The sequence below is a fragment of the Lithobates pipiens genome, unplaced genomic scaffold, assembly GCF_037356315.1.
Source record: "Lithobates pipiens isolate NorthernLeopardFrog02 unplaced genomic scaffold, aLitPip1_a1.2 Scaffold_25, whole genome shotgun sequence".
In the NCBI taxonomy this organism is placed as follows: domain Eukaryota; kingdom Metazoa; phylum Chordata; class Amphibia; order Anura; family Ranidae; genus Lithobates; species Lithobates pipiens.
In genome coordinates, this window is record NW_027507787.1 from 236,464,352 (window position 1) to 236,489,617 (window position 25,266).

The following is a 25,266-nucleotide window of genomic DNA, read 5'->3' on the forward strand; positions in this document are numbered from 1 at the left end:
CCTGATCCTCCTCTTCTAAGGGTCCCTCACCGGCGATCTTGGCCCCTCCCTTCCTGCCGAGTGCCCTCCCCCACAGTAAGAAGCTTTCTATGGGGGCACCCGAGCCGAGACGCAGCTCTGTGAGTCCAGCCAGACACACAGCTTGGCCACGGCCACGGCCACGGCCACGGCCACTCTCTCTCCTCGTGGGCTCACTGACTGATATTGACAGCAGCGGGATCCAAGGTAGTCAATGGTGCAATGTCTCAGCCAATCAGGAGGGAGTGTCCTGGCAAGCCGAGGCTCTTGTGCAACATGGCTGGAGCGAGATGGGATATTTGGGGGGGGGGGGGGCTCCTGCACACATAGAATGCATTAAGATAAAAAAAAATAAAAAATAACCTTCTGCCTTAACAATCACTTTATTGCACCAGATAAAGAGTTACCCGTGATTCTGACCCCCCATCTGTACCTCTTCCTGTCCAATTCCGACCCGGTCTGTATTAGATCATACAAGATGATCGAAAAAAATTAAAAATAAATAAATAAATAAAATAAAATTGGGATTTACTCACCGTCACCAGACAGAGCAGCAGCTTCAAGCACAGGCTCTTTAAGCTCTCAGAGCCGTCCCCACACAGGAGAATATCCAGACTTTCCATCAAGTTCTATGGACAGAACAATGTATTATACTCAAAAAAAAATAATATATGACTGCTCACTGAGGCGCTAATGCTAAAAAAAAATGCTAAAAAAAAATGCTGAAATTTTTTTTTTTATAAATTAGATAGATAGATAGATAGATAGATAGATATATATATATATATATATATCTATCTATCTATCAATTAGGGCTGGGAAAATTAAAGATTAATTCCTCGATTAATCATTTTTTTTTGAGCGATCAAAATTCTTTTGATCAGTACTCACCTCTCAGCTGGCTTCCGGGTCTTCAGGGAGTTCTACCAGAGATCTGGTGGCATCACGGACATCTACGTCGCTGGACTCCTCCCCCCTTCCCCAAGTGCCTTCCGTCTGCTAACGAAGGGAAGAGGGGAGGAGTCCAGTGACGTCAATGTCCGTGACGCCACCGGACAGCGATGATAAATATGGATGTGGTTAACTGGGATCATTCAGTGAGCTAAGTGTAGGCAAGTTTTATAATTAAAGTTAACCACATGCCGACCGGCGCACACCGACGTACGTCGGCAGAATGGTACGGACAGGCAAATGGGCGTACAGGTGCGTCCCTTTAAAATTTGCCGCCGTGCCATCGCGCACGCCGGTCGGGACATCCGTGAGTCCGATCACGGGTCCTGTGGACTCGATCTCCGCGGGGATAATACCCGCGATCGTCTCATGGGAAGGAAGAATGGGGAGATGCTAATGTAAACAAGCATCTCCCTGTTCTGCTAGTGACAGTGTCACTGATCTCTACACCCTGTGACTGGAGCAGAGATCAGTGACGTGTCACACACAGCCATGCCCCCCCCACAGTTAGTAACACGCCCCTAGGACACACTTAACCCCTACACGGCCACCAAGTAGGTTAACCCCTTCACTGCCAGTGTCATTTACGCAGGAATCAATTCATTTGTATAGCACTGATTGCTGTATAAATGACAATGGTCCAAAAAACGTGTCAGAAATGTCCGATGTGTCCGCCATAATGTCGCAGTCATGATAAAAATTGCTGATCGCCACCATTACTAGTAAAAAAAAAAAAAAAATTATTAATAAAGATGCCATAAAACTATCCCTTATTTTGTAAACGCTATAACTTTTGCGCCAACCAAACAATAATTGCTTGTTGCGATTTTTTTTTACAAAAAATATGTAGAAGAATACGTATCGGCCTAAATTGAAGGAAAAAAAAATGTTTTATATATATTTTTGTGGGATATTTATTATAGCAAAATGTAAAAATGTATGCGTTTTTTTTCAAAATTGTTTATAGCGCAAAAAAAAAAAAAAAAAACGCAGAGGTGATCAAATACCACCTAAAGAAAGCTCTATTTGTGGGGGAAAAAAAAAGGACATCAATTTTGTTTGGGAGCCACGTCGCAAGACCGCGCAATTGTCAGCTAAAGCCACACAGTGCCGAATCGAAAAAAGTGCTCTGGTCTTTGGCATGCGAAAATGGTCCGGGGTCTTAAGTGGTTAAAGTAACTTTCTACGTTTATCTTAAAGTTTAATAAAAAAACAATTACTTACGTTAGTGCTACAGTTTGAATTTAAAACATATTTGTGTTAACTGTGAAGTTAAGTCATGGATTGTGGAAACTAACCAATGTCGGGCGATTGTCTATAGTTTAATTTTATATATATATATATATATATATATATATATATATATATATATATATATATATATATATATATATAATTAAACTATAGACAATCACCCGACACTGGTTAGGTTCCACAATCCATGACTTAACTTCACAGTTAACACAAATACGTGTGTATTATATATATATATATATATATATATATATATATATATATATATATATATATATATATATATATATATATCTCTATATCTATATATATATATATAACATTTGGGGTTCTTAATAATTTTCAGAGCAAAAAAAAAATAATGGATTGTCACATGTGAACAAAAAAAAATGCCAGAAAATGCCCAGAGCTGAAGTGGTCAGAATGAAAGTGGCTTCTTCTATGGGACGCTCACCTTCATTCGAAGTTCTGCCTTATCGAACCCCATCAGCATGTTAATGATGTCAAACCCCGACGTTGGCTTGTTCTTTTGATGAACGCCTCGAATTAGAGCACACAGGGTCTGCAAACAAAAGTTTCATAGTTAGTAAGGTTGAATAAAGACACCAGTCCATCCAGTTCAACCTGAGTGTCTACAATTGTCCCCATCACTGTATATTGCACACTCACATCGGTCCCTACCCTCAAGGTCTTCATTCATATACTAGGGCCAATTTTGGACAGAACCCAGTTAACCTACCTGCATGTCTTTGGATCGTGGGAGGAAACCGGAGTACCTGGAGGAAACCCACGCAGGCACAGGGAGAACATGCAAACTCCAGGCAGGTAGTGTCATGGTTGGGAATCGAACCAGCGGCCCTTCTTACTGCTAGGCGAGAGTGCCAACCACTACACCACTGTGCTAAGATGTGTAAAAATGTATTTCATCAAGGACCGGCTTATTCAAAGAAAATAAAAAATGTATTTCTTCTTCGGAGGAGGAGAACCAAGTCGGGGGGGCGCATTACCTGTAATGCATTGACCACCCGGATCTGGTGCTCGGCCTTCAGAGCCTGGATGCAGTGCTGGAACAGGCTGTTAATGTTATCCTTAATCTTCATTAATTCTTCACCATCCAGAGATTCTAGTTTGGCTTCCAGATATTCTAAGTTGACCTGAAGAGAGTTATGGAAACAAAAAAAGAAACAAGAGACATAAATCAGGAAAAAGTAATTCCAAGCCCGTGCAAATTCTCCAAGCTAGCTGTAGATGGACAAGCATGGCTTCCATCCAAAATCTGAGAGATTTCCTTTGATCACAGCAGGCAACTCATCAGTTCTGCTGCCACGGTTTAATTCCTTTATTGTATCTGGTACATTCTAATCTACCCTGTTTTGGTGTTAGACCAGCCCCGACCCGGGTCTGAAGCTGCCACCTCTGCTGTTACTGACGAGATCTCTTCTTGCTGACCCACCTGGGATGCTGGAATGTTCCCCTGAATGATCCCTGCCTTGTGTCTGGTTTTTCTTAAACTTTGAAACCTTTGCGCCCCCCATGAGATTCCTATTTAAGCTGTCAGAAACCATGAAATCAGACCGAGACAGAAGTACAGTTAAATCACACTTGTTTAATAATAAAAGTAAAAAAAGAACAAAACTTAGTCAAAACATAGCCAGAGTTCAGGAACCGGAGCGGATAGTCAGCCAAGCCACAAGTCAGGGATCAACGTAGCAAGCAGGATCTGGAGCCAGAAGGGAAGTCAGCAAAGCAAGTCTTTAAACTGAAACGCAGGAGATAGTCAACATCACAAGAGACTAAGACGAAGGCAGAGATCCTCTGAGCTAAACAGACTGACGAGCAGGATATCATCAACAGCTCAGTAGCTGTGGAGAGATAGGTGCTGGCACTTAGCCAACAGCTGAGTGGCCAACTCTGAGAAGGGCTTAGCCCAGCCCTGACATAAGCTCTGCCTTGGCACTTCCTGTTTGCCAGATTATTGTGCTCTCCCCAGACAATATCTCACTCATCACTCCTGCTGCCATCAGTAACTTCATCATCACTTGTTAACGAACGTTGGCTTGTTCCTCAATTATGCTTCTGCTTGATCCCAACTTGCAACCACTTGTTACCAACCTTTGGCTTGTTTACTGACTACGCTTCTGTTTGATCCCTACCTGCTATATCTTCTTTTGGACTCTAGCTTGCTCACCTCCTGGTGGAGAGATCCTGAGGACGGTGACCTGGTATTAACACGCAGCTAAACCCATCCCCACCATCAGAAGCTCTGGTGAATCCTGGTTAGTGCTTAGACCCCACACCTTGGGTGAGCCCACATCATCTGCCAGGGCGATCTGCTATAGCGACTGGTCTCAGAGCCTGACCCCTGACCGAAACAAGCCCCTCATTAGACACTCCTGTGTTCAGTATATTTTCTGTTTTAGGGCTCACTTACACTTCCTTCAACTTTACCACACATTAAAGCATCTACTATATCAACATGCTTTTTTGATGCTTCTGTGATAATTTTTTATTTGTTTTAAAGGGGCCCAGTAGAACTGAAGCTCCTTAGTAACCCTCTTAAGCAGATCCCCAGTTCATTAGTACCCCTGTTCAGCAAGTTCCCAGCTCAGTAGTACCCTCATTCACCAGATCGCCTGCTCAGTAGTACCCCCAGCTCTGCTGAACCACCCCCCCACTCAGTACAACCCCCAGCCCACTCAGTAGTAATCACTAACTCTGCTTATCCCCTGCTCAGTAGTAACCCCCAGCTCTGCTTATCCCCTGCTCAGTAGAAACCACCAGCTCTGCTTATCCCCTGCTCAGTAGTAACCCCCAGCTCTGCTTATCCCCTGCTCAATAGTAACCCCCAGCTCTGCTTATCCCCTGCTCAATAGTAACCCCCAGCTCTGCTTATCTGCCGCTCAATAGTAACCCCCAGCTCTGCTGATCCCCCCATTCAGTAGTAACCTCCAGCTCTGCTGATCCCTCGATCAGTAGTAACCTCCAGCTCTGCTGATCCCCCGATCAGTAGTAACCTCCAGCTCTGCTGATCCCCCGATCAGTAGTAACCTCCAGCTCTGCTGATCCCCCGATCAGTAGTAACCTCCAGCTCTGCTGATCCCCCGATCAGTAGTAACCTCCAGCTCTGCTGATCCCCCGATCAGTAGTAACCTCCACTGATCCCCCGATCAGTAGTAACCTCCAGCTCTGCTGATCCCCCGATCAGTAGTAACCTCCAGCTCTGCTGATCCCCCCCCCTGCTCAGTAGTAACCCCCAGCTCTGCTGATCCCCCCACTCGGTAGTAACCTCCAGCTCTGCTGATCCCCCCCGCTCGGTAGTAACCTCCAGCTCTGCTGATCCCCCGATCAGTAGTACCCTCCAGCTCTGCTGATCCCCCGATCAGTAGTACCCTCCAGCTCTGCTGATCCCCCGATCAGTAGTAACCCCCAGCTCTGCTGATCCCCCCACTCGGTAGTAACCTCTAGCTCTGCTGATCCCCCCCGCTCGGTAGTAACCTCCAGCTCTGCTGATCCCCCGATCAGTAGTAACCCCCAGCTCTGCTGATCCCCCCACTCGGTAGTATCCTCCAGCTCTGCTGATCCCCCCCGCTCGGTAGAATCCTCCAGCTCTGCTGATCCCTCCCGCTCAGTAGTAGCCCCCAGCTCTGCTGATAACCCCGCTCATTAGTAACTCCCAGCTCTGCTGATCCCCCTGCTCAGTACTAGCCACCAGCTCTGCTGATCCCCCGCTCAGTAGTAACCCCCAGTTCTGCTGATCCCCCGCTCTCTCTGGTCCCCGCTCACCTCCTGGAATATTGCTCCCACACTGCTCACCACGTGTGTGACGTCTATTCTGGTCCCCCAGCTCTGCTGGTCCTCTGCCGCTCATTCCTCTCTCTCCAGTCCCAACTCCCTTTCCACTGTGTGCCATCTGCTAGTTGCTCCGCTCCAGTCCGGACCCCGCTCACCTCCCTGCTGCTCCACTCTGCACACTAGATGTGACGTCTGCACCATATACTCCCAGAATATAGACGCATGAACCGGTAGTGACTGCTGATGACGTCTATCCAGTTCGCTTGTTGGTTTCCCAGTGCAACCTGGGATCTCTCATACCTCCAAAACAAAGCTAACACTGCATAAAAGCCTCTCAGAAGCTGCAGGTGCTGTAAGCGAGCTTTGTCATAGACTTCTATGGAGGCTTTGGAGACACTTTTAAGCACTAAGAAAGTGACATGGGGTATCATTTTTTAAAGCGAAGAAAAACACAATGTGTGAACGGGACTGTAAGATGACAATTTTATTTAGTGACAGGAGCTTTGATTGGCGTTCAAAGCACCAAAAATAAAAAAAAATAAAAAAATAAAAACATGTCCAATGGCAAATTTTGAACTGTAAACGAGCCCTTACCCTTGTTGAATATAGAGGCTTTTTAGCAAGAAATGCCTTATCGTCACTCAACAAATACCCAGAAAACATCCCTTGTAAATAACGGACATTGTATTCTACTTCTGAGTCTACTTGGTGAATTGAAGCTGCCCGTGGACCTTGTCAAGTCGGCAAGTTGCCATATTGCCCATAGTTGGCCTCAGAAGGTATGACTTTTGCATAAAACGATATCTGAGACAAACTAAAGCCAGGTTCATGCAGACACTCAGTTGTAAATATTGGATCAAATACCCCCATGTTCTGCAAGGCCAACATTTATCTACAAGATATTTAATATTTTATTTTTTCATCTTGCAGGCCCCAAAATGCTCCAAACCTCTAAAAAATTGGTCATAAATGGAAATATCCAAGAATTGTCAGGGCTGGGCTCAGCACTTCCTTCTCTGAACTGGCCCCTCAGCTTTTGGCTAATTGGCAGCTCCTATCTCTCCACAGTTACTCAGCTGTTGAGGATATCCTGCTCGTCAGTCCTGCCTACTTAAGCCGTCCAGTCCAGAGAATCTCTGCCTTCGCCTTGGTCAACATCACAAGAAACTATCTCCTGCGTTCCTGTTTAAAGACTGGCTTTGCTGACATCCCTTCTGGCTCCAGATCCTGCTTGCTGTTACTCTACATCAATCCCTGACTTCTGGCTTGGCTGACTATCCGTGACAGTTCTTGAACTTTGCCTATGTTTTGACTACAGTTTGTTCTTTTTACTTTTATTATTAAAGCGGACCTCCACCCTGAAGTGGAAGTTACGCTCATCTGATCCCTCCCCCCTCCGGTGCCACAATTGGCACCTTTCAGGGGGGAGGGGGGTGCAGATACCTGGATAATCCAGGTATCTGCACCCACTTCCGGGACAAGCTAGCTGCAAATGCCCCAACCCCCCCTTGTTGTGTTCTGGGAAACACACAGTTCCCAGGACACAGCGGGACCAGTGGAGACGCGCAGCGCGACTCGCGCATGCGCAGTAGGGAACCGGGCAGTGAAGCTGCAATGCTTCACTTCCCGATTCCCTGACAGAGGATGGCGGCGGGGGCAGCGGAGAGACGAGCGATTGCTCGTCATCTGCCGCCGACATCGCTGGACCCTGGGACAGGTAAGTGTCAATTTATTAAAAGTCAGCAGCTGCAATATTTGTAGCTGCTGGCTTTTAATATTTTTTTTAAAGGTGCAGCTCCTCTTTAAACAAGTGTGATTTAACTGTACTTCTGTCTCGGTCTGATTTCATGGTTTCTGACAAGAATCTTGTGAAGACTTGGATGAATGAATAGGAAGCGCCCTGAGGCTTCCTGCCCATTCACAAACTTAAGCACAGTGATGAATGGACCCAGAAGAGATTGGTACCAATCACTCACTGTGTTCATTCGGAAAAGAAGAGACCAGTAAACTTGACATATATACCCCACTCTCCATCCTGAAACAATCTCTGAGTGCACTCAGCAGCTGCCAGTGAGAGAGGAAGGAAGCCAGGAGCTCTGCGGGGGAGGAGCGCACAGGGGGGACCAGGAAGAGGGTGGAAGGGGGCACAGGCACTATAACCAATCCCGCAGATGGAGGGAGAAAGCTGGCAGCACTGCAGAGGGAGGCAAAAAAGGAGGGGGGGGGGGAGCGAGGAGAAGATAATGGAAACAAGAAGGAGGAAAAAAACATGAGCGGTTACCTTCATAAGAAACAATTCATCCCAGAATCTCGGGTTGAATTTGGTGGGATCATCTTTCTACAGAAGAAGAAGAAGTCTATTAAAGTCACAAGCTTACAAGTTGTTTACAGACTAATCAACTTAAATTAAAAACAAAATAAAAACAATATATTACAAGCTACACAAGCCATTTTGGGATCAATTCACTAAGAGTTAAATAACGGCCAATAAAATGCGGTAAACCAGTTTTTTGAAAGTGCAATTCACGAAGAAGATTCAAGAAATTTACATTAAACGAATGCGGTATTTATTGCATTTTTTCATGCAGCAATTTATTGCATTGAGCTGGTTGCTAAGGAGCGGGCTGGGAAGCTGGCCGCAGCATCCTTAACAACGGATCAGCTGTCAGCGGGTTTCCCACTGAATGTAAACAATAAATAAATAAAAAAAACACAACACATGACAACAATGAAAAGTTATGAAAAATTCCCGAAGGGCCTGGTATGGATTTTAAGGGGAATCCCACAACAAAATAAGTTTTTTTTATTTTTTTAAAAAGGCGTTAGGGGCCCTCAAAATCCATACCAAACCCTTATCCAAGCATGCAGTCTGACAAGTCAAGAGGGGGGGGGGGGGGGGGCTTTTTCTCAGACTCCCCCTGGGTTCACACTATTGCTAACACAGACATTGCATGCGATTCACACCGCATTGCTGTGCAGATCACATGCGACGTCTGTGCAATGCAAATTTAGTCATACAGTTTATATGGCTGAACTCGCATTGCATTTGCACGAAAATGCTGCAGGAATCTCCCCCCCGCACTAGAATCGGATGCGATCCGATTCCTGTCTGAATTCGGTTCGCAGATCGCAGTAAGAACTGCAATCTGGGGGTATCATTAACTTTGTATTGACGCCCGCAGCGGTTCGCAGAGGGCAGTGTGAACTGCCTGTGAGGGAGATGCGATGCGGGAACCCGGCGCTGGACTTGCACCGGTTTCCGCATCGCAATAGTGTGAACCCGAGCCTACTACACGTATAAAACTTGTAACGTCGTGTCTCAAATGCCACTGGAAATGTTTGTACAAGCTGCGCTCTAATAATACAATGGTAACATAGATACTACTATTGTGTGTTGGGAAAATGTGAGTTGGCAGTAAGAAGGTTCCATTGTATTGTTTAGGCAATGCGTTCTTTTTATATCATTTTTGGATCTTTTGGCACGTATGTATTCATGCTTTGCTCTTATTGTTCACGTTTATGATTTTTGGTTTTGTTTCAACTTTCTGATTGCATTTAAAAAAGGGACACATACACACTTATTTTTGTTTCATTTGATGCATACAGGTAACCAAGGTCAACAATAGCCTGACCCTTTCACATGATATGACCTATGCTCCTTTTATTACAATAGTATCATCTAGTGCAGGGATATGCAATTAGCGGACCACCAGCTGTTGCAGAACTACAAGTCCCATGAGGTATAGCAAGACGCTGATAGCCACAAGCATGACACCCAGAGGCAGAGGAATGATGGGACTTGTAGTTTTGCAACAGCTGGAGGTCCGCTAATCGCATAACCCTGGTCTAGAGGTTGAATTGGGAAAGGTTTCACGCATAGAAAACGAATGTAAAACAATATAAAAGGAAGTAGTGGAAAAGGATATGTCCCATGTGGGTTGTCTACCTAAATTTTCTAAATAAAAAGGCACAGGGCTGCATAATGACATAACACGGAAGGTCTGTGCCAGAAGAAAACTATACCAGAGGAGGACTCTGTTGCCCGATTTCGTGCAATCATTAGAGTAGAGCCTGGGATCCTCGCTGCCTACAGAGATTGTGAAGCTGCTATAGCCTGAGCGAAGTAACTTTTTAGCGCGCATTCGACATCGCCAAATTGCCAGTCAGGGACAGCAGACACACAACAAGATATAATCAAAGACTATGGGCCTGATACCAGAGATGGTTAGAGACTGTGGACGCGACACTAGAGCTGGTCAGAGACGTTGGACATGATATAATAAATGGTCAGCAGACCCAGATGGTCAGAAACTCTAGACGTGATACAGGAGACGGGCAGGACTGGGGACTTGCTGCAGGAGATGTTAAGAGACCGCGGATATGGCCAGAGAAAGTGAAATTAGAGATGATCAGAAACTGCGGACACGACCCTAGAGATGGTCAGAGAGTGCGGACACGACCCTAGAGATGGTCAGAGACTGCTGGCACGACCCTAGAGATGGTCAGAGACTGCGGGCACGACCCTAGCGATGGTCAGAGACTGCGGGCACGACCCTAGCGATGGTCAGAGACTGCGGGCACGACCCTAGCGATGGTCAGAGACTGCGGGCACGACCCTAGAGATGGTCAGAGACTGCGGACACGACCCTAGAGATGGTCAGAGACTGTGGACATATTAGAGATGGTCAGAGACTGAGGACATCATATTAGAGATGATCAGAGTCTGTGGATATGACACTAGAGATCAGAGACTGCAGACACGATACAAGAGATGGTCAGAGACTGCAGACACGATACAAGAGATGGTCAGAGACTGCAGACACGATACAAGAGATGGTCAGAGACTGCAGACACGATACAAGAGATGGTCAGAGACTGCAGACACGATACAAGAGATGGTCAGAGACTGCAGATACGATACAAGAGATGGTCAGAGACTGCAGACACGACACAAGAGATGGTCAGAGACTGCAGACACGATACAAGAGATGGTCAGAGACTGCAGACACGACACAAGAGATGGTCAGAGACTGCAGACACGACACAAGAGATGGTCAGAGACTGCAGACACGACACAAGAGATGGTCAGAGACTGCAGACACGATACAAGAGATGGTCAGAGACTGCAGACACGATACAAGAGATGGTCAGAGACTGCAGACACGATACAAGAGATGGTCAGAGACTGCAGACATGCTATAAGAGTTGTTGGACACATAACAGGGAAATAGGGAAACGCATATTCTTTTCTGCAGGGGTCCCAAGGGCCGCAGGGCCATATGCGGCCCCCCAGGCTGCAGGTTGGGCACCAGGGTGCCAAATTGCATATAGCCATGTGTATGGGGATGAAGGTGGAAACCCCCTTTAATAAATTACTTCCTTGTGAGCAAGACGCTGCAACTAATCACAGGGAGAAATCTATTTCCTGCGATAGAGAGAGACCACCTATTAATTAATTCTATAAATAGCCCAGCGATGGCAATTCACAGGAGATAAACAAGCCCCCACATTCTTACAAGGCCTGTAACCGCGGTGACGGGACGGTTCAGCGGATGGATTACCGGTTGTTCTGTCTGTTTGTAGAACAATCCCACTTTGGGAACACCCGAGCGATCCCCTCATTATTCCGGCACGCTTCATCGGTCCTTATATTACCATGCTTCTCATTTATTAATTGGAAAAAAAAAATGCCATGGCAACAAAGGGAGTTTAACTTAGTCGCTATGGCAACCTTTCAAAAATCTAAAAAAAAAATTTTTAAATTTAAATCGTCCCACGTTACATGAATGACATGAAGCGCAGGAGCCGACATTAGGCCGAATGACGAGGGCGATATCTCCGGGAAACAGATGGCATTGTTCCGCAGAGAGGCGACGCTAAATTAAAAAAATAAAAATTTAAAAAATCACACACAACGTTGCATATGGAGGGAAGGGGGATGCATCGGTCGGTGGTTGCTATACGGTGGTGGTAGATATACGACACTTAAGTGAACCGGTCATGTCAGAAGGACATTGGCCTGGTTAAATATAAGTGTAATGTTGGTAACAAACTGTATGAAATGCAATTAAAAAAATAGAATAAATATAAATGAAAAAAAAAATGTAGATTGTCCCTTGTGTCTTTACTGGCTAAAAAGGCGTTCAAATAATAATAATAATAATAATAATAATAATAATAAATTGAGCTCATGTGGTCAGGAAAAGGAGGTACAAATAAAGAAAAACAAAACAAAAATAAAGCCAACCCCCCCCCTATTGGGTTGTCCTCTGTGAGGCTGGGCTGAATACATGAGCTCAATTATGATTAGAAAAATATATTATGGAAAAAATTATATATTTTTTAAAATATTTATTAGAATCTGTTTGGCCGATTACATGAGCTCAATTTAACATTAATAATAATATTACATAGAGCTCTTGTGATCACCCAAACAGATACAAATAAAGATTTTAAAACACATTTTTTTTAAATAATAATAATAGGTTCCCATAATATTAAATTGAGCTTATGTGGTCAGCCAAAAGAGAAACAAAGATAAAAAAAAAAAATAAAGACAACCCCCTCCTCCCCCATCGGGTCCATGGTGGGGTTGTCTTCTGTGAGGCCGGTCCCTGGTGCTTGGGAAAGTTGGTGACCACTGATGCAGCCAAAATTATATATTTTATGGATATTACAGAGTAGCCAGCTTGCTTACTTACAAGTCCATGGCCCTGGATTTCCTGCCACCGAGACTTACCGCAAAGATCTCATCGTACATCAACACCACCTTCTCCTTCAACGGCTTCTTGGAGGCCGAGGACTTGCGCAGCAGCCCCACTTTCTTCTCTACTTGTGCCATGGCTTACACATAATCTGCCAGAAAGACGGAGAAAACAAAAAAAAAACATTTAAAATGAAAAATTCTCAATTTTTGGAATTATCTTTACATACACTACCCCATTTTTCCAGAATTTTATACAAATTGATGCAGTTTAAATTGATAATAAAGTCTTGTTTTTTTTTTTTTTTTTAACCACTTTCAGACCGGACCAATTTGCTGGTCAAAGACCAGACCACTTTTTGCGATTCGGCACTGCGCCGCTTTAACTGACAATTGCGCGGTCGTGCGACGTGGCTCCCAAACAAAATTTATGTCCTTTTTTCCTACAAATAGAGCTTTCTTTTGGTGTTATTTGATCACCTCTGCGGTTTTTATTTTTTGCGCTATAAACAAAAATAGAGCGACAATTTTGAAAAAAACGCATTATTTTTTACTTTTTGTTATAATAAATATCCCCCAAAAATATCTAAAAAAAAATTTTTTTCCCTCAGTTTAGGCCGATATGTATTCTTCTACATATTTTTGGTAAAAAAAAATCGCAATAAGCGATTATTGATTGGTTTGCGCAAAAGTTATAGCGTTTACAAAATAGGGATAGTTTTATAGCATTTTTATTAATAATTTTTTATTATTTTTTTTTTTTACTAGTAATGGCGGCGATCAGCGATTTTTATTGTGCCTGCGACATTGTGGGGGACCCATCGGACATTTTTGGGACCATTGTCATTTATACAGTAATCAGTGCTATATAGACATGTGCATTCGTTTTCGTCCGAATGCATTTTCGTCCGAATTTCAGCTATTTTCGTTTTCGTTTTGACAAACGATAACGAAAGCACAAAATCCGAAAAACGAAAGATCCGACATAAATAAATGCTTTATTTTCGTTTTCATTGTTACAACAGTTCGATATAGAATAGGAGATTCGACGTGACTCTGACAACAATCTGTGTCTATAGAACCTGTGTTCGAATGTGCCTAACCTTACCTCTATTAGTCCAAGATTATATAGAGAAAATATTCGACAGAGAAAAAAGATTTGACAGAGAGAAAAGATTCTGCAAGATACTGTCCTAAAAAGTGTTTGGGGACCCGGGTCCTGCCCCAGGGGACATGTATCAATGCAAAAAAAAGTTTTAAAAACGGCCGTTTTTTCGGGAGCAGTGATTTTAATAATGATTAAAGTGAAACAATAAAAGTGTAATATTCCTTTAAATTTCGTAGGGGGGGGGGTTGTCTATAGTATGCCTGTGAAGGGGCGCATGTTTCCCGTGCTTAGAATTGTCCCTGCACAAAGTGTCATTTATGCAGGAAAAAAAGTCCTTTAAAATCACTCGCAGCTATTATGAATTGTCGGCTCCGTAATACAGAGAACACTCATTGAAAGTCATTGATAAAAAAATAAATAAATAAATAAAAAAAAAAAAAGCGTGGGGGTCCCCCAAATTCAATTACCAGGCCCTTCAGGTCTGGTATGGATATTAAGGGGAACCCTGCCTCAAATTTAAGAAAAAATTTGACGTGGGGTTCCCCCTAAATATCCATAACCAGACCCTTCAGGTCTGGTATGGATATTAAGGGGAACCCCGCGTCAAATTAAAAAAAAAATTGACGTGGGGTTCCCCCTAAAAATCCATACCAGACCCTTTATCCGAGCACGCAACCTGGCAGGCCGCAGGAAAAGAGGGGGGGGACGAGAGAGCGGCCCCCCCTCCCTCCTGAACCGTACCAGGCCACATGCCCTCAACATTGGGAGGATGCTTTGGGGGTCTGTGACCCCTCAAAGCACCTTGTCCCCATGTTGATGAGGACAAGGGCCTCATCCCCACAACCCTGGCCGGTGGTTGTGGAGGTCTGCGGGCGGGGGGCTTATCAGAATCTGGAAGCCCCCTTTAATAAGGGGACCCCCAGATCCCGGCCCCCCCCCTGTTTGAAATGGTAAGGGGGTACAAAAGTACCCCTACCATTTCACAAAGAAAGTGTAAAAAATGTTTAAATAAAACAAACACACTTTTGAAAAATTCCTTTATTAAAAATAAAAAAATAAAAAAAAGATTCCAGCGGCGGTAATCCACTCTTGCTATCCATCGACGGACGGTCATATCTCCAGCGATGTCTAATATCATCCAGCGCAGCGCAGCATCCTTCTTCTGTCTCCGTGGAGGAGACACTACAGGCATTCCGGCGGCTGACGTTTGTTATATACGGAGGGCGGGGCCACCCGTCACCTGACCCCGCCCCCCTCTGACGCAAGGGGAAACCCGGGGTTCCCTGTGACGTAGGGGTGACCCGCACCCCTCTGATGTAACACAGGCAGGTTTCCGTTACATCAGAGGGGGGCGGGGTCACCCCTACGTCACGGGGAACCCCGGGTTTCCCCTTGCGTCAGAGGGGGGCGGGGTCAGGTGACGGGTGGCCCCGCCCTCCGTATATAACAAACGTCAGCCGCCGGAATGTCTGTAGTGTCTCCTCCACGGAGACAGAAGAAGGATGCTGCGCTGCGCTGGATGACATGAGACATCGCTGGAGATATGACCGTCCGTCGATGGATAGCAAGAGTGGATTACCGCCGCTGGAATCTTTTTTTTATTTTTTTATTTTTAATAAAGGAATTTTTCAAAAGTGTGTTTGTTTTATTTAAACATTTTTTACACTTTCTTTGTGAAATGGTAGGGGTACTTTTGTACCCCCTTACCATTTCAAACAGGGGGGGGGGCGGGATCTGGGGGTCCCCTTGTTAAAGGGGGCTTCCAGATTCTGATAAGCCCCCTGCCCGCAGACCTCCACAACCACCGGCCAGGGTTGTGGGGATGAGGCCCTTGTCCTCATCAACATGGGGACAAGGTGCTTTGAGGGGTCACAGACCCCCAAAGCATCCTCCCAATGTTGAGGGCATGTGGCCTGGTACGGTTCAGGAGGGAGGGGGGGCCGCTCTCTCGTCCCCCCCTCTTTTCCTGCGGCCTGCCAGGTTGCGTGCTCGGATAAAGGGTCTGGTATGGATTTTTAGGGGGAACCCCACGTCAATTTTTTTTTAAATTTGACGCGGGGTTCCCCTTAATATCCATACTAGACCTGAAGGGTCTGGTTATGGATATTTAGGGGGAACCCCACGTCAAATTTTTTCTTAAATTTGAGGCAGGGTTCCCCTTAATATCCATACCAGACCTGAAGGGCCTGGTAATTGAATTTGGGGGACCCCCACGCTTTTTTTTTTTTTTATTTATTTATTTATTTTTTTATCAATGACTTTCAATGAGTGTTCTCTGTATTACGGGAGCCGACAATTCATTATAGCTGCGAGTGATTTTAAAGGACTTTTTTTCCTGCATAAATGACACTTTGTGCAGGGACAATTCTAAGCACCAGAAACATGCGCCCCTTCACAGGCATACTATAGACAACACCCCCCTACGAAATTTAAAGGAATATTACCGTATATACTCGAGTATAGGCCGACCCGAATATAAGCCGAGGCCCCCAATTTACCCCCAAAAAAACTGGCAAACTTATTGACTCGTGTATAAGCCGAGGGTAAGACATGCCTGTCCATCCCTGTGTGTGTGTCCGTCCATCCCTGTGTGTCCGTCCATCCCTGTGTGTCCGTCCATCCCTGTGTGTCCGTCCATCCGTGTGTGTGTGTGTGTGTGTGTGTGTGTGTGTGTGTGTGTGTGTGTGTGTGTGTGTGTGTGTGTGTGTGTGTGTGTGTGTGTGTGTGTCCAGCCTACCTGTGTCCTGAGCCTTTGTCCCGAGCCTCCGTCCCGTGCCGAGCCTCCTTGCCTCCGTGCCTCGCCGCCGTGCCTCGCCGCCATGCCATGCCTTGCCTCCGGTCCCGTCCCGTGCCGTGCCGTCCTGTGCCTTGCCTCCGTCCCGTGCCCTCTTCGTTCGTCGGCGCCTCGGCGGCCATTGTAAAATTCAAAAGCTGCGCCGCCGCCTTCGCCTGTGATAGGCGGAACACTGAATTTCCCAGCAGCCTGTGTTCCGCCTATCACGTACATCATATCATCCTCGTCCGTAGTACGAGGATGATACGAAGTCCGTGATAGGCGGAACACAGGCTGCTGGGAAATTCAGTGTTCCGCCTATCACAGGCGAAGGGGGAGCCGGAGGCGCGGCTTTTGAATCAGAATGGCCGCTGTCTGTCTGCTCGACACGCTGATCGAGCGGGCAGACAGCGATGACTCGAGTATAAGCCGAGGGGGGCACTTTCAGCCTCAAAAAAGAGGCTGAAAATCTCGGCTTATACTCGAGTATATACGGTACACTTTTATTGTTTCACTTTAATCATTATTAAAATCACTGCTCCCGAAAAAACGGCCGTTTTTAAAACTTTTTTTTGCATTGATCCATGTCCCCTGGGGCAGGACCCGGGTCCCCAAACACTTTTTAGGACAGTAACTTGCAAATTAGCCTTTAAAATGAGCACTTTAGATTTTGAACGTTGGAGTCCCATAGACTTTAATAGGGTTCTAAAGTATGCTATATACTAGCTCTGTCGAATCTTCTTTATACATTCGACAGACACCATAAGCCTTCAAAGACAGATTCGACCGTGATTCATGTGGATTTTCGGACGAATGCAATTTTTGAACGAAAAATGAAATAAATAAAAACGAATTTCGGGAGTAACTAAATAAATTAAGTTTTCAGACGAAAACGAAATTCCGAAACGAAATATTTTACTCTGCACATGTCTAGTGCTATACAAATGAATTGATTCCTGCGTAAATGACACTGGCAGTGAAGGGGTTAACCAGTGGGTGGCAGTGTAGGGGTTAAGTGTTCCTAGGGGTGTGTTACTAACTGTGGGGGGGTTGGGCTTTCATTTAGTGAACACTGATCTCTGCTCCAATCACATGGAGCAGAGATCAGCGTCACTAGTTGCTAGGCAGAATGGAAAAATGCTGTTTACACGGCATTTCCTCCATTCGGCCGCTCCGTGAGACGATCACGGGGATGCCCGCGGCGATCGAGTCCGCGGGTCCCGCGACCGGACTCACAGGGGTCCCGACCAGCGCGGGAGCGCGCCGCCGGCGGCGCGCTCCTGATGGCAGGGCGGCATTGAATATTGGACGTACCTGTACGCCAATATGCCTGCCCGTGCCATTCTGTCGACGTACATCGTCGTGCGCTGGTCGGGAAGTGGTTAAATAGCAAATATGTTATACGTACCTGCCTTGCGCAGTGGATTTGCACAGAGCAGCCCGGATCCTCCTCTTCTCGGGGTCCCCTCGCCGGTGCTCCAGGCCCCTCTCCCTGCTGCCCGAGTGCACCCCTACAGCAAGCAGCTTGCAATGAGGGCATCCGAGCCGAGCCGTCGCTCTGTGTGTCCATTCAGACACAAAACCGTGACCCACCCCTGGTCCTTGGTCTTTCCTCATTGGCTCACTGACTTTGATTGACAGCAGCAGAAGCCAATGTGCTCTCAGCAAACCAGGACGGGAAAATGCTGGACAGCCGAGTCTCTCGTGCAACATCGCTGGATAGAATCAGGGTTCAGGTAAGTATTGGGGGGGGGGGGGGCTGCCGCTGACCAAAAGCTTTTTATCTTAATGCATAGAATACATTAAAGGGGTTGTAAACCCTCGTTTTTTTTTGCATTAAGCTGAAAAAACTTTTGTCACTGACCGCGCCCCCCCCCCCCCCCCCCTCGTTTTACTCACAGAGTCCCATAATTCCTACACTGGAGACACGCTCTTCCCCTCTGCCGGTTGTCTCGGCTCTTGATTGATAGCAGCGCAGACATTGGCTCCCTGGGCACGCTGGACTCAGGAGTGCTCCCACAAGGTAACCCCCCGCCCAGGAGAGCGCTTCTCCTAGGGGGTTATACGATGCGGGGGAGGAGCTACCAGTAACCAAATAATTGGACATAAATCTGATCCAGATTGTGGCTTTAGGGCTTCCAGACCTCCTCCTTTCAAGAGTTTCCTCCAGTTTCCAAGTGCCTTTTGATGGTGTAGGAAACTGAGCTCACTGACACCTTGGCTTTCTTTGCACTTTCTCTAAAGGAAAGACTTACACTAAGGGGTATAATTTTTTTCCCCTCATCATTTTGAGAGCAATATATTTCCTGCAGTACAATACTGTCCAAATACTGCTTAACCACTTGCCGACCGTGCTATAGCCGAATGATATGTACAGCGTGGCTGGCTAGTTCTGGGATGCTGTCATATGACGGCGTCACGTGATCGTGCCTTCTGTCAGGTGAGGGTGGAGCGCTCCGCGGTCACACACAGTGTCCTCTGGACATTGCTGATCACAGATTGAGGTAAAGAGCAGCACGGTAGAGTGGCTCTTTACCATATGATCAGTTATGTCCAATCACAGCTGATCACAGATTTAAACAGAAGCCGGGTTATTGGCACCCTGTAACTCACGCTGGCAGCATGAGAAGAGGAGAGCCAATAACTGGCTTGATTAAAAGGGAAATCAACACTGATAATCAGGGCACTGATCATCAGTGTCCTGACTATCAGTGCAATCCTAACAGTGCCCACCAGTACATCCTCCTCAGTGCCCCCTATCAGTGCAGTCTACCAGTGCTGCCAATCTGTGCCTACCAGTACCTCTTCCCCAGTGCCATCTACCAGTGCTTCCTCCTCAGTGCCAATCTGTACTCACCAGTGCCCCCTATCAGTGCCATCTACCAATGCTGCCAATCTGTGTCCACCAGTACCTCCTCCCCAGTGCCATCTACCAGTGCTGCCAATCTGTGCCCACCAGTGCTGCCAATCTGTGCCCACCCGTACCTCCTCCCCAGTACCCCCTACCAGTGCACAACAGTGCTGCCAATCTGTGCCCACCAGTACCTACTCCCCAGTGCCATCTACCAGTGCTGCCAATCTGTGCCCACCAGTGCCCCCTCCTCATTACCGTCTAACAGTGCAGCCAATCTATGCCCACCAGTACCCCCCATTAGTGCCATCTACCAGTGCCCAGCAGTGCTGCCAGTCTGTGCCCACCAGTATCTCTTCCCCAGTGGCATCTACCAGTGCTGCCAATCTGTGTCCCCTCCTCAGTGCCCCCTACCAGTGCTGCCAATCTGTGCCACCCAGTGCCTACTCCTCAGAATCACCTATCAGTGAAGTCTAGCAGTGCCCGTCAATGCTACCTCATCAGTGCCACTTATTAGTGCCCATTGGCGTTACCTCATCAGTGCATATCAGTATAGGAAAAAAAATTTATAATAGACTATGACATTTTTTATTTTATTTTTTTCAGAATTTTCAGTCTATTGTTTTTTTTAGAAAAAAATAAAACCCCCTCCTGCACTATCTGGGGAAAGCCAGCTAACACACAGGCAGGGTAGCCGACCTGCACATGCTTAGTTGCGTCTTTTATGCTGGAGAGAACATTTACTTGTTCTCAGAGCTAGCCAGGTCACATAATATTGACATCACACATGTGGGCGTGTCTGAATACTTTTAAGTGCAAAAGGAGGGATTTAGGGTCTTTTTAGGCCCTCGATCCTCCATAAAGAGTACCTGTCACCACCTATTACTGTCACAAGGGATGTTTACATTCCTTATTACAACAATAAAAATGATCAGATTTTTTAAAAAAATGTTTTAACCACTTGCCGCCCGCCCTATTACAAATTGACGGCGGCAAAGTGGTTTCATAATCCTAACCGGACGTCATATGACGTGATTAGGATTATGAGCCGCTGCGCGCCCCCGGGGGCGCGCATCGCGGCGATCGTTGTTGCGGGGTGTCAGTCTGACACCCGGCAACTACGATCTCGGTAAAGAGTCTCCGAAGGAGACTCTTTACCATGTGATCAGCCGTGTCCAATCACGGCTGATCACAGTGTAAATCTGTCAGACGCGAGTAGAGGAGAGCCGATCGGCTGCTCCTCTGACAGGGGGGGTCTGTGCTGATCGATTATCAGCACAGCCCCCCCGAGGATGCCCACACTGGACCACCAGGGACACCACTAGACCACCAGGGAAAAGGTAATAAAAATCCATAATCCTCCCTAGACCACCAGGGTGCCAGTCAGCACAATGGGTGCCAATCAGTGCCCATAATGGATGCCAATCAGTGGCCACAATGGGCATCACTGATTGGCATGCATTATTGTTTGGCACTGATTGGCATCCATTACTATAACACCGATGCCGCCTATGAGTGCCCACCTGTGCCGCCTATGAGTGCCCACCTGTGCCGCCTGAGTGCCCACCTGTGCCGCCTGAGTGCCCACCTGTGCCGCCTGAGTGCCCACCTGTGCCGCCTATCCATGCCCACCTGTGCCGCCTATCCATGCCCACCTGTGCCGCCTATCCATGCCCACCTGTGCCGCCTATCCATGCCCACCTGTGCCGCCTATCCATGCCCACCTGTGCCGCCTATCCATGCCCACCTGTGCCGCCTATCCATGCCCACCTGTGCCGCCTATCCATGCCCACCTGTGCCGCCTATCCATGCCCACCTGTGCCGCCTATCCATGCCCAACTGTGCCGCTTATCCATGCCCATCCGTGCCGCCCATCCGTGCCGCCCATCCGTGCCAGCTATCAGTGCCAATTTGTGCCACCTATCAGTGTCCGTCCGTGTCACCCATCCGTGTCGCCCATCCGTGTCGCCCATCAGTGCCACTTCATTGGTGCCACATTGGTGCCCATCAGTGCCACCTTATCAGTGCCCATCAGTGTAGCCCCATCAGTGCCCATCAGTGAAGGAGAAAACGTACTTATTTACAAAGTTTTGAAACTGAAACAAAAAAAAACATTTTTTTTTTTCAAAATTTTCGGTATTTTTTTATTTGTAGCGCAAAAAATAAAAACCGTAGAGGTGATCAAATACCACCAAAAGAAAGCTCTATTTGTGGGAAAAAAATAATAAAAATGTCATTTGGGTACAGTGTAGCATGACCGCGCAATTGTCATTCAAAGTGCGACAGCGCTGAAAGCTCAAAATTGGTCTGGGCAGGAAGGTGTTTAAGTGCCCCCCGGTATTGAAGTGGTTAAAGACAGTGTAAAAAAAAAAAAAAACAACAACAACAACAATAATAACAACAACAATATGTAAAGCGCCCCCGTCCCCACAAGTTTGTGCAGCAAAGAAAATGCATACTTAAAGGCGTGCCCGCAAGTGTAAAAACAGTGTTCAAATCACACATGTGAGGTATTGCTACGATCGTCAGAGTGAGAGCAATAATTCTAGGAAAAAAAAAAAAAAAAAAAAAAAAAACAAAAAAGACCTTCTCTGTAACGCTAACCTGTTAACCATTAATTGTTTTTTTTTTTTTTAAATGTCGCCTATGGTGATTTTTTAGGTACCGTAGTTTGTCGCCATTACACGAGTGTACGCAATTTCAAAAGCATGAGGCGTCTCTCTCGCTCTGTAAATATATATATATATATATATATATATATATATATATATATATATATATATATATATATATATACATACACACACACACACATATACATACACACTGGCCGCCCCTGCTGGGTTTAGTAACACTTTAAGAACATTGGACTTAAAAGGGCTGCAGTTAACAATCACGGAGGTCGCAACTCGAGGGCGCCACCTACAGACTTGCTTTCGTCTATGATGCACACATGACAGGTCTTCTGTTCTCTATACAAATAACACAGCAGAAGATCTATGCATTATTATTATTTTATATTAAATATTCTCTCTCCTCCCCCCGGGTTATATTGAATTTATACATCAGAAGTGAGTCACAAGGATGGAACCATCAATTTACTGTTATAAAGGAGTTTCTGCAAAATGTATTCAATTACACCAAATTGAATTATAATTAAATCAGATCATCTCAGTAAATGAAGTAGGTAACCCAATTAAAGGGCAGAACACACCACAAGAAGGACAACGGTTGTTGCCGGGTAATAAGTATGCAGCCGAGGGAAACTAACTGGTAATTGCGCGCTCATGCAACGCTGTACCCAAAAATGAAATTTATATAAATTGTTAAACACAAAATAGAGCTTTCTTTTGGTGGTATTTGGTCACCTCTGGGTTTTGTTTTTTCGCGATATAAAAAAAAAAAAAAAAAAAAAGGAAGACTGAAAATGATAAAAAATAAATAATATAATATATACACACACACATATATTATATATATATAGACACACACAAATTCATATACATATTTAAATATAATTATATTCAAATTAAATATATTTGTGAAGAAATAGTATTTAAAATTTTTTTTTATTATTAAAAAATCCCAATATGCGTATATTGATTGTAAGCCAAATAACTTTCACGCGAAACCAAACTATGATATAGATAGATAAGATATATATTTATTATAAAACAAAAATTCCAGTGTGTGTGTGTATTTAAAATTTTTGATGGTAACGTGACAAAATTTTGAAAAATTTAAAGGGGTGTGAATACTTTTTCAAGTCTCTCTCTCTCATTGTTTAGGCTGTAATCGGGAACGGTGATCAGTGTCATGTCACACACAGCGCCCCCCACACACACACAGTTAGAATCCCTCCCTAGGACACACTTAACCCTTACAGCGCCACCTAGTCGTTAACCCCTTCACTGCCAGTAACATTTACACAGTAATCAAGGCATTTTTAATTGCACTGATCGCTGTATAAATGTGAACGGTCACAAAAAGTGTCCACCATAATGTCGCAGTCCTGATAAAAATCGCTGATAACCGTTATTACAAAAAAAAAAAAAAAAATTTAGAAAAATGGCATAAAATTATCCCCTATTTTGTAGATGCTATAACTTTTGCGCAAACCATACGTTTATTGTGATTTTTTTTACCAAAAATATAGAAGAATACGTATCGACCTACACGGAGGGAAAAACATTTTTTTTTTTTTAATATATTCTTTGGGGATATTTATTATAGCAAAAAGTAAACAAAATATAATGCTTTTTTTTTTCAAAACTTTATTGTTTCAAAAATACCACCAAAAGAAAGCTTCATTTGTGGAGGGGGATGGGGGGACGTCAATTTTTTGTTATGGAGACACGTTGCGTGACCACGCAATTGTCAGCTAAAGCGACGCAGTACCGAATCGCAAAAAAAAAAAAAAAAACGCTCTGGTCTGTGGCCAGCCAAATGGTCTGGGGCTTAAGTGGTTAATGAATTAAAAGAAAAATAATAATAAAAGAAATAAAATTTAAAAAAAAATAACTTTTTTTGGTATAATGTAAAAGATTTTACGTCGGGAGAATCTAAATCTTTTTATTCTAAGCAAAAAAAATTAAAATTGCAATTCTCATTTTGCCCAAAATAATGCAGCTCTATAAGATAGCTATGAAAGAAAATAAAACAATCTACAATAGAGATAGATAGCAGATTTCGGTAGTAGAAGAGGACGGCCTGTGTGATGAGGAGTGTAAAAAAATCAGGGAAATGATCTCCTTCCGCGGATAAACGGGCTCACGAGATCTGTGAAGAGGCCGATAATCGGGAGGAGGCCACAGATTGGATACACGGAACAGACGTATCTAATCGCTTTGCGACACTCGCTGGCTCGCCCGCGTTCTGGAATCTTCCACCGACATGAGTTACGGAACGCACAGACAGGCCTTTGTCTGCCAGCTTGGCTGATGCCACATCAACAACATTTTGTAAATTGAACGCCAACAGAGCCTCTGCCATACAAAATACACAGCCGTCATGGTGTATAAACAAAACAAGGAAAATTGAAAAAACAAAAGAAAATCATTCACAGGGTTTAAAAATACGGGACGTGGCTGACCAACAAAATTGACATCCTTTTTTTCCCCCACACAGATTTCTTTTAGTGGTATTTTATCACCTATGCAGTTTTTATTTTTTGCACTATAAACAAAAAAAAAAAAAGGAAACGACAATTAAAAAAAAAAAAAAAAAATAAAAAAAAAAAAGCATTATTTTTTACTTTTTGCTATAATAAACATCCCCCTAAAATATATAAAAAAAAACAAAAAAAAAAACAAACAACTTTTTTTCCCTCAGTTTAGGCCGATACGTATTCTTCTACATATTTTTGATAAGAAAAAAAATAAAATAAAATCGCAATAAGCGATTATTGATTGGTTTAAGCAAAAGTTAGAGCGTTTACAAAATAGGGGATAGTTTTATGGCATTTTTATTAATTATATATATATATATATATATATATATATATATATATATATATATATATATATATATATATATATATATATATTTTTATTTATATTTATTTTTTTAAATGGAGGCGATAAGTGATTTTTATTGGGACTGCGACATTATGGCGGACACATCAGACATTTTTGGGACCATTGTCATTTATATAGCAATCAGTGCTATACAAATGCACCGATTCCTGTGTAAATGACACTGGCAGTGAAGGGGTTAACCACTAGGTGGCAGTGTAGGGGTTAAGTGTGTCCTAGAGGCGTGTGGCTAAATGTGGGGGGGGGGGGGGTGTGGCTGTGTGTGTGTGACACATCACTGAT

The 25,266-nt window shown here is 44.8% G+C and overlaps 1 protein-coding gene across 1 annotated transcript in view; it reads right to left on the reverse strand.

Annotated features, from left to right (window-relative positions):
- The window catches only part of ARMH3 (armadillo like helical domain containing 3), a gene marked incomplete in the record, with an annotated part of 258,014 nt that overhangs the window by 223,492 nt on the left and 9,256 nt on the right, over nucleotides 1-25,266 (reverse strand). The window contains 5 exon segments of the mRNA XM_077455686.1: nucleotides 555-647; nucleotides 2,678-2,785; nucleotides 3,231-3,377; nucleotides 8,297-8,353; nucleotides 12,755-12,870. Coding sequence (XP_077311812.1) covers nucleotides 555-647; nucleotides 2,678-2,785; nucleotides 3,231-3,377; nucleotides 8,297-8,353; nucleotides 12,755-12,856 — 507 coding nt within the window.